Source organism: Ctenocephalides felis, unplaced genomic scaffold (assembly GCF_003426905.1).
Source record: "Ctenocephalides felis isolate EL2017-DRISC unplaced genomic scaffold, ASM342690v1 CF-g0.4_SCAFFOLD_01492, whole genome shotgun sequence".
NCBI classification, from domain to species: Eukaryota; Metazoa; Arthropoda; class Insecta; order Siphonaptera; family Pulicidae; genus Ctenocephalides; species Ctenocephalides felis.
Genome location: NW_020537646.1, coordinates 21,785,168 through 21,798,878, shown reverse-complemented (window position 1 = coordinate 21,798,878; position 13,711 = coordinate 21,785,168). Strand labels below are relative to the sequence as shown.

Below are 13,711 nucleotides of genomic sequence, written 5' to 3'. Positions count from 1 at the left end.
TTAGTTTCCTAAACACGCTCTCAAAACTGTAATAAAGTATGAAATTGAGGCGCATTTATATACTTAGTTACGTCGATTACACCTGAGATAAAATAAACTCAAAACATTATAAACTAATAAGCAAAAAAAATAATTATCCAATGATATCAGTAAGCGATAAAATAAGTAAAAATACAATAGTTTTAAATAATATATTTTAAACAAAACAGTTTAAGTTATTGATTTCAAATATTGAAATAAATATAAAAAAAATCTTCTGAAACTTATAATCATACAAATGTGAAAAAAGCATCGATCAATCGAATCAAAAAGTATCGATAAGAAAAATACTAGTTTTATATTGTTATGCACAAACTACTTTCGCATTTTACTTGAATCTATAAACTAGTAAAAAAAACTTAAATTAAGAAATATGTGTTAAAGCTTATTCTACAGTTTTTCTTCAAACCTTAAAAATTTATCCATGTTTACCATAAATATGACTAATTCAATTTATGCCAAATCTAGTCAAACTAAATCTATAGAATATGAAATTATTCAAGAAATAATACTTAAAAAATTATAGTTTTTTATAAAATAAAGTTTGCCATATAATTATTCACTACGTAGTCATAAATATTTCACTAAATCTTAAAAATATTGTCTTACACTAGAGTATATCAATTTTCATTAATAAATATATTTAAAATAGTTAAAATAAGAGTCCTGGCTGTAAATCTAGTTCCTGACTAGTGCTAAGACCAAAAAAAATTGAAAACTGAAAATACTCAGTTTTTATCCATTTTTATGTCTCCGCGATCAAGTAGGTTTAATTACTTGTAGTGATATTATAAAAAATAATAGTATCTAATTAATTATATAAATTGTTATTATATCAATTATTTTATAAAGAGTTAATAGACAAAAGACACAAAAAAAACATTTTCAAAAAAAAACGACAAAGAAATCTTTTCAATTTCAATAGTTTGAATGTGTAATAATCTTTCAATATTCTTTGTAAAATGTCTTCACTATTAATAGACTATTTGTAGAGAAATCATTTAAATAATTACAATTTTTAATTAACTTTTAATCGTCAGATCCCAAAATCATTAAAATGGCATAAAAAGAATTGTTGTAAAATTAATTATGTTTCTAATTTGTAAAATTTAAAAGCAAAGCTTTTTGTATATAAATAAATAGATTCGTTATCTTATGTACAACTTAAAATCATATAAAAATAGATCATGAGATAAAATATGCAAGCAAAACTGCCTTCTTACTTATTCCACAACCATGACATCTGAATCTGTGGACGGTGTGCGACTTACGTCTTGCGGCCTTCCGGCATCAACAATAGGTTGTTCCGTTCTCCTCATAGACTGAGCAATAACACTTAAAGGTATGTCATCCTCCTCCGAGTCACTTGCGGTTAAATCCACAACAAATGGTTCAGGATCAGCAGATGAAGATGGTGGAGTGTCTGCTATGCATTCAACAATGTCATTTTTCTCAATGTTTGCATCTGCATAAAAAACAAAACTTAATTTTTATGTTAAATTTTATGTTTCATATTTATAATTATGTACCTGAGATCCATTATTAATTTTTTCATTTGGAACAAAACAACCAAAATTTAGTTGGTCTGAGTTTAGAAGTGTGAATTACTGAAAACTTTACTTCTGCATATAACATTTACAACAACTAGTTAAATAAAAAATATTTATAGGTACAATAAACAAACAAATTAAAATATAAAACTTTATAAATTTATTCTAAATATTAATAGTTACATTGTGTTTAACTTATATCAGACTAGATTTTTTTTTAAATTAACTATTGAATTATTCTAATGCAATCATACTTAATATTCATTATATATTCATTGCCAAATCTGTAAAAAATACTAAACAAAAATAACAAAAAAAAACACAAAGAAAAAATGTGAGAAATAATACAAGCATCACCTACTATATTGCGTTTTCATTAACTTGATAATTTGTTTTTTTTTTTCAGTTTTATTTGTGTTATTTTTTATTATACAACAAATCAAATTATTAGAAATTATATTCAAAATCATTCAAAAGCAAAATAAAATAGCTTAGCTTCTATAATAACAAGCACAAAATGATAAAAAAAAAACTAGCATAAAAGCTTGCTTAAAAAAAGAATTATTTAAAGTTTGTTATATCACTAAATGTTTATATTACTAATGCTATTTGATTTCTATATGAATTGCGTGGTTATGCAAATAAAAGCCAAAAAGACGAAAACGTCAATTTGTTGGACTGCCAAACTCACCCGTATCATCCAATATTACTATGTCAGCATCATTAGAGTTATCTTCTTCCTTAACCTCAGCATTTTGATGCCAAGATCCATCTCTATCAATGAATAACTCATTGCTGCTGGTTAGTTTTGGCGAATTCAAAATTTCAGCAAAGTATCTAGAGATAATAATCAGTAAATTAATTTTAGGAATAAGTAATAAGTGCCAATTCATTCTTTTTTTTGTCGTTTGATTAGATCAGTTAACCCAACTTTAAATTTTGTTAAAATATCGTACAAATGCCTTGCAGATAAACACTGACTATTTTTAATTTAACTTTGGTTAATAAGATTTAATAAAACTTCAAGTCGTTCTGAAACCAATTAGGTCAAATTTGGTAAAAGTATGTATGTGATTCTAAAATAGATTTTTAGAACCCAAAAAGAATGAAATAAAATATGTCAACTTAATTTATCCAATTACTAATAGTAAGTATGTTTGAAAGATATCAATTCGAAATCATATTAATTTTTCAGCGAAAGTGAAAATTTCATTTTTGAACATTTGAACATCTACCTAAATAGCTAAATCTCAATTCTTATTCATTAAGCTGATTATTCATACATATTTTGAAGTTCATGTAACATACGGTAAGGTTATAATTATAATACAGTTTAAATTTTTGTATTGATAGCAAATCTTAAAATATAGCAAATCTAAAATTGTGCTATAAAAATCTAAAATTTATACCGTTTAAATCATTTTTAATTAAACTTTTACTCACCCATCAAGCGTCAAATCTTTGTAAAGCGCTGGCTGATCGCAAATGGGGCATTGCCACCTTGGCTTGCATTCATTCATTTTGAGAAAAACAGATGCATCAAAGCATTGCAGATGTCGACACCCAGATGGTCGACATGGTTCAGTTATTCTACATTTGCTCAATGGACAAGTGACAGTAACACGCCAAGAAGAACATGTAATTTCAGAATCTTCAGCTTCAGCAGCTAGCTTTTCTTTAATAAGTCCTCTAGTGTAATCAGCTGGTTTAAAACCACGCGCTCGAAGACGCTTTAATAAAACGTTTGCAGTGAGTTTGCGAACCAGCGCAATTCTACACACAAAAGATTTTCCAAAATCTGACATCCACTCCACGGTTAACCTGTTGCTTTGAGTAGGAGTTAATTTTATCTGATTTGTTATGTCAACAGGATAAGCATGCTGGACCTTTTTCTCTGGTTGACCAGGTCGCGGTGCGGTATTTATCTATAAAAAAATATAGATTAAAATCCTTTGCCAGCTTAAAAAAAACAAAATTATAATACAATCTCATAAAATATTTGCACCAAGTACAGTTTGAAACTGCCATTGCCATTTCTAATATAGCAACATTTTACTTTAAATTTTATATTTAATATCTTACAAAGCACTAAAAGAAATTGATAAAACAAATTTTATCAACTAATTGCTTCTAAAGAATTAAATATATACAAAAAAATAAATTACAATAAATTCATTCATACTATATTTAATTCATTGATATGTAAATACTTCAATTCAAAGCTAATGGTCATAATACTTACAGTTTGATTTATTCTATCATTAACTCTTATAGATAAGTAAGGTGGATAATAATCATTTTGTTCACATGTAGTTTCCATTAAGCAAAACCGAACATGTACCTGTTAAAAACAAATTTATTTAAAAATTATATTGTTTTTATTTATAAAATGTTATGTAATAAAATGTATAAATCTACATTTCAAATTATTGTATTATAATTAGAAAAAATAATGTAATACTGAATATCAAAGGACAGTCTTCATATGAGAAATTAAACTATATCAAGAAATTAGGAGAATATATTAAGCTTTTTATTATTCTTTGTAAATGCAGATCGCAATGTAATTTAAACCTAATAAATTCAAGAAAAAAACATTTTACCTGTATAGAATAAGTCATTTTGCTTCCAAAACCAGAACGACTTCTAGATATTTCTGTAATCTGTTGTGGAGTCAAATGAAATTCAAAATGAGACATTTGTATTCGCGATGATGTATGTGAAGTCAACAAACTAGTTGCTTTTAAAATTTCACCCATTTCTTCATAAAATGGTAGCTGGATAAATCGTACATCAGGATTCACTGGTACACTTGGCATTAACAATGGTTTTGAAAGCATATCCTTATTAAAGGTATTATTATCTTGCATGTAACTCCCTTGCACCAACGGAATGAACTTTCAAAAAAAAAAAAAAAAAAAAAACAGTATTATAATTTCTTGTATACTTATATCTTTCACATTGTGCTGAATAGTTTATAAATTCTACAAAACGGTAATGAAAAATTAGAAACTAATTCAATTCTAAATAACATTTGGGAACATTGTTTTAAAGTTATCGATCTCATTTTAAAGCAGGATATTAACTGAACTTGAAACTCGAAGAAAATTCATCAAAGAACAAAAAACTTAACATTGTATAGTACCAAAATAAATATTTATTTTTATGTATTTTTCTAACGCTGAAGTTAGAAATTAATCTAACACATAAAAAAGGAAAAACACCAAAAAAAATATATATCAAACCCTTTTTTTTAAATATTGCCTGGGTTTTGTTTGGATTTTTTTCTGCTCAATATGCACAGATTTATCCTAATTCTGTATTTTTAAACATACGTTTTGTTACCAGGAAATTATTGATATAGATATATAGTAAATATTTAGTAAAATTTTTACTAAATGGTTACCTTTTGAACAAATAATTTTGTATCAAATATATAAACCAAAATAGATAATTTTAAGAATCATATTGAGTTGCATTTAGTAATAAGACGCTTGGGTAATATTGAGTTCATAAATAATGAAAATATTGATGAATTATTGTGAACCAAGTAATATTAATTATTGTCACACAAACAAAATTATGTATAACAAATATAAAATTCAGTCATTTCTACATACCTCTGTGCCCCATTGGGTTAGAGCAGGTGAATATGGGTTCGGAACTTGATTTGGCTTAGTTCTGCAGGAAGAGTTGAATATAAAGACTTGAATTATGAATAATTTGGGAAATTATGAAATATTGTAATGCAACTTATTAAAAATTTATTAATAAACTTTAAAGAAATTAGGAAACAAAAAACACAAAAATCAACATTCTTTTCAAGTTTTTATCTAGCTTTTCGTAAAATTAACTATTTAACCATAATAACAAGAATAAGTATAATAATAAGAATATTCCAGAAGCACCCATATATGCATTTGTATTTTTACACAAAACGTAATTATAAGAAAGATAATTTCATAATTTCTTACTTGTATTGATTTCTGTGAATTTCATGTATTTTTACAATAATTGATGGTTGTGGATTTTGTATTAATGTCAATGCCCGTTTGAATAAATCAGATTTGTTTCCAGTTCTATTTCTCTGAGCATAACCCAATAAATTTTGCAATTCAGCAACCCGAAAACCTTTGATCATGATCTACAAATGTAATTAAATACAAATTAGTAAATTATAAAAGTTAAATGATAACAGATATTAAATTTTTTTTAGATAGTACAAAACAATAAAAAAAAACAGTAGAAAACAATATTAATGAAAAATTTGTAAGACTCAACTAAAGAAACTGTTTTAAGTAAGAGGCGACAAAATCGAATAATAGATTTGAGGAAACTTTGACATTTCAATCTTTTTTAAACTCACTTAAAAACGTTTTTAATTTAGAATAACAAACAATTTCAGCACTATTTTATACTCACTCGCAAAGTTTCAGGATCATCCATGTTTATCGTTTAACACCAGGCGTTCAGAATATTTTTTTAGGAAATCAGGTAGTTGCCTTTTTAGAGGAGTTTCACTTGCATCGGCTTGTCCATTTGCTGAAGTTTTGATTTGTTTGTGAATTAAAATATGAATTAAATTTGAGGTTATAGAAGTTTTGAAAGATAGAATCAGCTCTAGCGGATAATTCGAGAACTTAGATTAGAAAGTAACTGACAAAAATAAAAATACCACCCATTACCACCATAGATAAATAAACATAACACAGGCATACCACCATAGATAAATAAGCATATCACGGCATAGATTACTTTCACCATAGATAAGGAAAAGACTTGACTTTCACCTTATATTGTCGACATCTGTGCTGGAAACATATTATTATATCAACTATTCAAATATGAATTGAATTTATATCACAAGTGCTTTTCACAAAAAAGAAAAAAGCAGAAAATGAATGAATTCATAGATTCCACTTCATTGCAGGTAAGCATTTTTGTCTCTCAATTTCTAATATCCTTTAAAGTTACACATGCACAAATATATCGCAAACCGCTGACAATTATACTATTAGTATATTGTCTAGGCAATTATATTAGACCCCGGCCCTCCGGAGCCCCCATCGTGCGTAATAAGAATTAATAAACATATCCCAAAAGTTTTATTTTTATTTCACATATGACATAAAGCATTTTTTTTCTCTCTGAGTAAAAGGGTGCGATCCAGAGAAATTTTAGAAATATGTACGTACTAAAAAGTTATTATCAGCTATAAATGATTTAAAAGTTCAGCTTGCCAAAAAAAGATAAAAAGTTTATATTTGACTTTAGTTATTCGTAAACATTTTGGAGAAAGGGATAGGATAAATATCCTTTTACTTTATGCATTTTATCAGTATGCAAGTCGTCTATCCGTTCTAAGGGTCCCGAAACAAAGTTTTATACAGTATCTCCCTTCTGGTAAAGATATATATACATAGTTGAGCACTATATAATATAATACAACCTAATATATATTATAATAATGAATGAATTTATCATTCTAACATATATTGTCCAGGGTTAATCGCATTATTTCAAATCATCCTATTAAAAATACATATATGATTTATAGTTCATGAAGAGCTTATTAAATAAATAATATAGTATATTAAAACAAGAGTTTATTTCCATTTCAAAAAAAAATTATAAATATATATTTTATAAAGGCTTTACCAATAAGGCGCAAAGTTTAATACCATGTACTATAGTACGCAAAGTTTATAAACTTTAAAAATTTCAACATTTAGTGTTATCTAATAATTAGCAGCCACATTTTGACACAAGCAATTTTAACTATTTCCCACACTATATATTTATAGTGATGTTTCAGAACAATAGCATAAAAATTGGAAAAAACTTAAAGAAAATATTATGACTAGGAAAATAGATAAAATATGTTATAGAAAATAATTCTAAATTCGAGATATCAAAATATCAAATAATTATATGTTTCACATTTCATATAAACAAGCTTTAAAACAAGATAATAAAAGATAAATCTTTACATGAAAATCTCTAAAGTACTTTAAATATTTACATTACGGGTGCAGAAGGGTTAAACGCAAATGTAGGATAACATGGAGCAAATGTTTGTTGCTGCATTCTAGTATATTGTGTATCATTCTTATCTTGAATAGATGTAGCTCCAAACTGCCCTTCAGCAAATGTTGGTGCCGCTAAAAAGGAAAGAATATGATTCTTCACATTATGCAAACTAATTGGTTGAACAGTTTTTTTGCACAAGGCGTGTTTTGTACGTATGTTAAAACATTTAACATTTAGCACATAATTTACTAAATTATGTTAATAGAAAATAAACCATTAAAAACTCACGGATGTTAGGATAAAGCGCATGTAAATTATCCAAAGGAGCTCCCATAGGATCACCTGATGGCAAAGCCCAACCTCCTGCATTTGGATTGGAAGTGTCTGGTTCAGCTGGTGCAACATTTGATTGTGGCACTGGTACATCAGTATAGGGTGCATTAGGCTGGAAACTAGCAAGGGGTATGGTACCCAATATAATAGGAATTTTACTTTTAAGACCTCTGTGGATACCAGGTACCACGGTCTCAATCTGAAAAAAAAGATTATGTATTAGGAATAGATCATCAATAATAGAACTGAAGACAATTAATAATTGAAGTATATTATAAAGCAAGGGCGAGCAACCTTTTTAACTCGCGGGCCAATTTAAATTTTCAAATTTTATGGCGGGCCGCACGTAATTTATATATATATACTAGCTGACCCGGCAAACGTTTAGCTACAGAAAATATTTTTAGAAAATCATTAGTATACGAAATGACTAACTAATTCTGAATGTATAAATAACATTACATTGATAATTTACCCACTGCAAAGCTAAAATACTAAAATTCATATTATAATTATGTTATACTCCGAAAATGATTCTAGTTTTCTTTCAAAAACAGTTTTATCTCCTGATTTTGAAATTAAATTAATCATTTTTTTTGCTGAAATAGCTCCCTTTGCGACACATTCAAAAATGTGTCACATGCACTTCTGATGCACATCGAGAAATATTTGTATGATAGGATAAGCCTGCAAATTAGTTAGTTTTATCGGAGGTAACCATTTCGTTGCCATTTTTGATATGTTGCAGCGAATAGAGCGGATAAATTTAAGCATCTTTATAAGCTCAGAAAAATCTTGATCGCATTTCAATTAAAAACGTTCATAAGAAATAGTAGTTAATTGATCGATTACCGAGCTATATAAAAAATGATTGGACTACTATAATGACTATTTTAAAATAATGAAAATTTAGAGTTGTGTGTAGTTTTCCATTTCGCACAAAAAGTAAAATTAAGAAAAAAATTTAAAAAAATTATCACGACCGTACAAGCAATGATAAAAATAAATTGCTTTTTTAATAAAAATGAAGCCTTTTCATAAACTCTGATAAAAGTCTGATGTAAAATTAAGTCAAAAGATTCACTGATTGAGCGCGGGAATAATGTAATTGCAACAAAATTACAAAATTACCACAAGAAAAGCACAAAATATAAAATTGAACAAAGCATATATTTTATATAATTACGAGTGTATATTATAAGTGTTTATAAATATTAATACAAAATGAAAACAAATAATACTTAAAAGAGAAACAATTTTACTTAAAAACTTTAATACAAAATTTACCACTGCTTTTTTATATTTGATTTTGTGCTTTATTTTAATTTTTTTAATGCGGAAAGTAGCAACGCGTATGCAGGTTTTTTAATCAGTTTTGATAAATGGTAATTTTTTATGATAGTTGAAATTAACACAGGTCCACACAAAAGAGTTGTCTGGATTGGGTGTGTGATATATGTTTTCCAATGTTTCTTTACCGCTGAAGATAAATCTATAGTCAAAATTGGGGCACAAAATTGAAAAACATTTAAAAACTAGCACAATCTTCAATCTAGATCTTTTCTGAATGAATTAATTATTATCCAGCGACTTTTCTTTGTGGACCTGTGTAATACGTGCAGATACGTACTTCCAAAAAAATAATTTATCATAATTTGATTTGCATATTTTTAAAAGCGCAAATTTCTCAATGGTGACATTAGATTTATAAAAAAATTCGATATTTACTGAAAAAATGCATTTTTATTGCATGTATTATTTTGCATGTTAAATGGCGAAGAAAACATTTACATGAAAACAGCTGTCTTGTTAGCTTTGAACATTTGGAATCACAATTAAAATTTGTTCACATTTTCCTTTTTTGAATATGAAAAGTGAAACACAAGATTCTGCAAAAGATATTATTCTTTATTAGCAAAATGCCTAAAGGACTATAATTATTATTTCATATCCAAAAACAATTGTAATTCGCCATTTGAGTCGTATACTCCTTTAAGCATAATATTATTGAGCTAACGTATTTTAGTATTTGAAATCGACATATTCATGATCTAAATTGCCAGGAAGTTTTTAAATTTACGATGATTTAACCCTCGCGATTTTATAAGATTCACTTTTTTAATTATTTTGAATTTAGAAATGCGTTGTTGCTATGTTCTCGGACAAGTTCTCAACTTTTCTTGCAATATTGAAGCTTGTTAATATTTATATAAATCAATAAATTAATTAATATTTTATTTTATCAATAATATTTATTTTATCAATAATATTTATTTATCAGAAAATGCTCTTGTTTCTTCGAACAACAGTTTTTTACCAGAATTTGACTGACGACAAAATAGCCTTTACAGCCGTATTGATAAAAATATCTATTGTTGAATTGAAAAAATAATCTGTTGTTGAGAATGCTTGGCGGGCCGCAGTAAAACATCGGCGGGCCGCATGCGGCCCGCGGGCCGCGGGTTGCTCATCCTTGTTATAAAGCTTAGTTGCTTTTATATATGCTTATAATTGTGAAATATTTGCCAATAAATCATATCAGAGGTGTGAAATGGTACAATATTATAATGAGAAATTCTTCATTAATATAATATTTGAATTTGTCTTAAAAATATTTTATTTAAATAATCAAAGTCGTACCTAGAGTAAGTATAAATAAATTATTAGATTTATATTCTGATAAGGTTTAAGGATAAAAGCTTATAAGAAAAAGATATTTAGAGTGAAGTTTTTTAAAAGTACCTTTAAATCATAATCTAAATCAATAATCCCACAGTTTACTAAATTGCTGGGTGGTAATGGTGGAATTGTCATTTTCTGATTCCAGTTTGCAGATTTACCAGGTTCAATTGGTCCCACTTGCAATTCAGCAATTACTATACTGTCTTCTTTAGTAGCTCTTCTTGGCATTTGCGTGTGAAATTTTACATTCTGCAAATAGAATATTGTTATCACATTTAAATACACAAAAAAATATAAGAAAACATCGTTATGTGAGATCATTCCAATTAAAATTGATATCTTACCTTGCGTAATGTGAATTTTAAAGATGTTACAGCAACATTGCTATTATTGTCACATTCTGCACTGATTGGTATTTCTTGACCAGAAACATAACCAGTTACAGGTATACCAACAATTACACTAAGCGGACCTGATTTACCAGCAGCAACAGAATGTTTTCTCAAGTTCCAACTTCACTGGTTCCTAAAACAATTTTAAAAGAAATAGCTGTGTTTCAACATCAAAAATTATTGATGGCATCATTCTCAATTATTACTATATAAAAGTAAATGAAAAATAATACCTTTACTCTAGGATCAAGATTTAAATCTATTGCCGAAATAACAGTAAATGCCATTTTTGTATCCTGATCAAATTTCCATGGTCGATCTAAAGTGACTTTAACTGTGTATCGAACATATCCCCATTCACCTTCAAAAACTAGATGGCAATGAAGGAGGAAGCGCACAGGTGAATGGATAAGTATGCGTTCCAGCAGGTAATTCAATTTCACCCCCTTGATAAAGTGAAAAGATGTTTCATAGGATCATATTACAGCATTGAATTAATAATATGTGCTTATCTATAATCAAATAACAAGTTAAGGAAAATAATTATATAATTAAGGAATTGATGAAGTGCAAACTAATACATAACATAACATAGAAAAATCAAAACATGCACATCGATAACTATAAATAAGGAAATACATGAGCACAATACTAGACAACAGAAAATTTATCATCTAAAACAAACAAAAAAAAAATAAAACCAGGTGGAACACAATATGGAGTGCTATAAAAATTATCAATGGGCTTCCGGAAGAGATAAAGATGACCAAAGAAGAGATTCAATTTTAAATTAAGTTAAAATAATATTATAATCTATTTCATCAATTGTGTACTAAAATTAATATAAAATATAACTTGATTCAAACCATTTTTGCCTCCTAGTAAATATATTGTATCTGAAAATACTCTTCGTGACCCGAAAGGCTCGTGTCTTCAGTCTGTGATTGTCCCTGATTGTCAGTCTTTGTCTCTGATTCCATCCATGACGTGTGCGCTTCACCTTTAAAGACTATATGAATACCTAAAAAGAAATAACATTAATATTATGATTGTTTGATCTAACAAGATAAATTTCCCACCTCTAACTTTTTTGGAGTATCAAAAGTTATCTCAACCCTTCCGTTGATAGTCTGGCGGGCATAATATGTATTCCAAGGGTTATCGAGCAGGATTTGACATTCTTTCAAACCCATAATTGATTATTTATGAGGATACAAAACTAAAAACAGCTACGTGAGGTTCAAGATGTGCCTATAATTGGTAAGTACACACCCAGTTTCAAGGTTATAATGTTACATACGAAATGTTCTAATAGAAAACGAAAGAATCTAGGCCGAATCTAATTAAAAAATAGATCCTTGTACTAAAACATTTTTTTCTAGTACTTACAGTAAAATAAAGAAAAAGGTTGACTAACACACCGACCGCAATGTCAAAATCTATTTATGACACCGATTATAATAATAACAAGAAGTTAGAAAAATTTTGATTTGCCAATAGATCGCAGCGTAGAGCAAATGATTTCAATCACAGTATTATAATAATATTTATTTAAAATAACGAATTAATGTTTACCATAGAATTGTTAGTTTGATAAACATTAATTCGTTTATTTGCTTAAGTAAATAATTAAATATGTAAAGATGAAATGTAGAAGAAATGTTGATTCATTTATTTTTGGTGGTGTAATATTATATTTTTGGTTGAAATTATTTCTGAATGAAAAAAACTACAATTGCATATCTATAGATCTACAGATTATAATCTGTATTAAAACAATTTATTGCTGAGAATCTTGACACTAAGGGACAAGATGTTATTTACACTGACTTCAGTATAGCTTTTGAAAAATTGCAATTTTCATTAGTAGTAGACCAATAATTGATCCCTGAGGAACACCTAAACTGACATTTTCAATATTGCTCAATAATCCATCATTAATATAGACAAACTGTTTGCGATTGTGAAGATAACTCTTAAAAAATAAATAAGTGAAGAAATAAGACCATTTTAGATAATTTATAGTAAGAAGAATGTTATGATTATAAATTGCATGATATATATATCATTATGCATAACATTCTTCTTACTATAAATTATCTAAGATTGGTCTTAATTCTTCACTCATTCATTTTTTAAGAGTTATCTTCACAATCTTAAATATCTCTATTAATGGATTAGTGAGCAATATCGAAAATGTCAGTTCAGGTGATCCTCAGGGATCAATTTTGGTCCACTACTATTATTATTTTTATTAATGACATATCTGAATTATTTAGCTTAAATTATTTATGTTTGCAGATGATCTTAAATTATACCTCAAAATAAATTCTATTGATGACTGCTTATATTGCAATCTCAACTGAATTCTTTCCAACTCTTATGGTGAGGGATTCTTATTAGGTTTTCACATAAGCGCGTTCCAATACATTTTGAATGTAACATTTCTAACACCTGCATTGATAGATTGTAATCAAATATCGGACTTAAGAATTTTATTTGATTCTGATGATTTGTTTTTCACTGATCATATAGCTGGATGATATTTGTAATAGAGCACACAAATCTTTATAGGAAATGATACTGAAAATTGTAAAGATTTTAATTCAAATAATGCATCTTTGGTTTTGTGTGAAATACTGTACTTTAAGTCAAACTATATGTATATACAAATATATACATTAA

General features: G+C 27.5%; 1 protein-coding gene and 1 pseudogene across 1 annotated transcript; both read right to left on the bottom strand.

The window, feature by feature from the left end:
* Positions 1 to 1,134: 1,134 nt before the first annotated feature.
* On the bottom strand, positions 1,135 to 6,187 carry LOC113370500 (E3 SUMO-protein ligase PIAS1-like). Its single transcript, XM_026611173.1, has 8 exons — positions 6,012 to 6,187; positions 5,564 to 5,733; positions 5,210 to 5,270; positions 4,193 to 4,486; positions 3,832 to 3,930; positions 3,033 to 3,514; positions 2,281 to 2,426; positions 1,135 to 1,504 (listed from the first exon to the last, which is right to left on the bottom strand). Exons 1-8 carry the CDS (start codon positions 6,033 to 6,035, stop codon positions 1,263 to 1,265), a joined length of 1,518 nt encoding a protein of 505 aa, XP_026466958.1. The 5' UTR covers positions 6,036 to 6,187; the 3' UTR covers positions 1,135 to 1,262.
* A 1,396-nt stretch (positions 6,188 to 7,583) lies between these two features.
* On the bottom strand, positions 7,584 to 12,335 carry LOC113370568 (annotated as a pseudogene).
* Positions 12,336 to 13,711: the final 1,376 nt, after the last annotated feature.

What these genes read in the sequence shown, in the direction of transcription:
- LOC113370500 (XM_026611173.1), bottom strand. Translation starts at nt 6,035, where the DNA reads ATGGATGATCCTGAAACTTTGCGA. An exon ending in ATTCACAGAAATCAATACAA is followed by an intron (nt 5,271 to 5,563) that starts GTAAGAAATTAT and finishes CTCTTCCTGCAG; the next exon opens with AACTAAGCCAAATCAAGTTC. An exon ending in AGTAATATTGGATGATACGG is followed by an intron (nt 1,505 to 2,280) that starts GTGAGTTTGGCA and finishes TTTTTTATGCAG; the next exon opens with ATGCAAACATTGAGAAAAAT.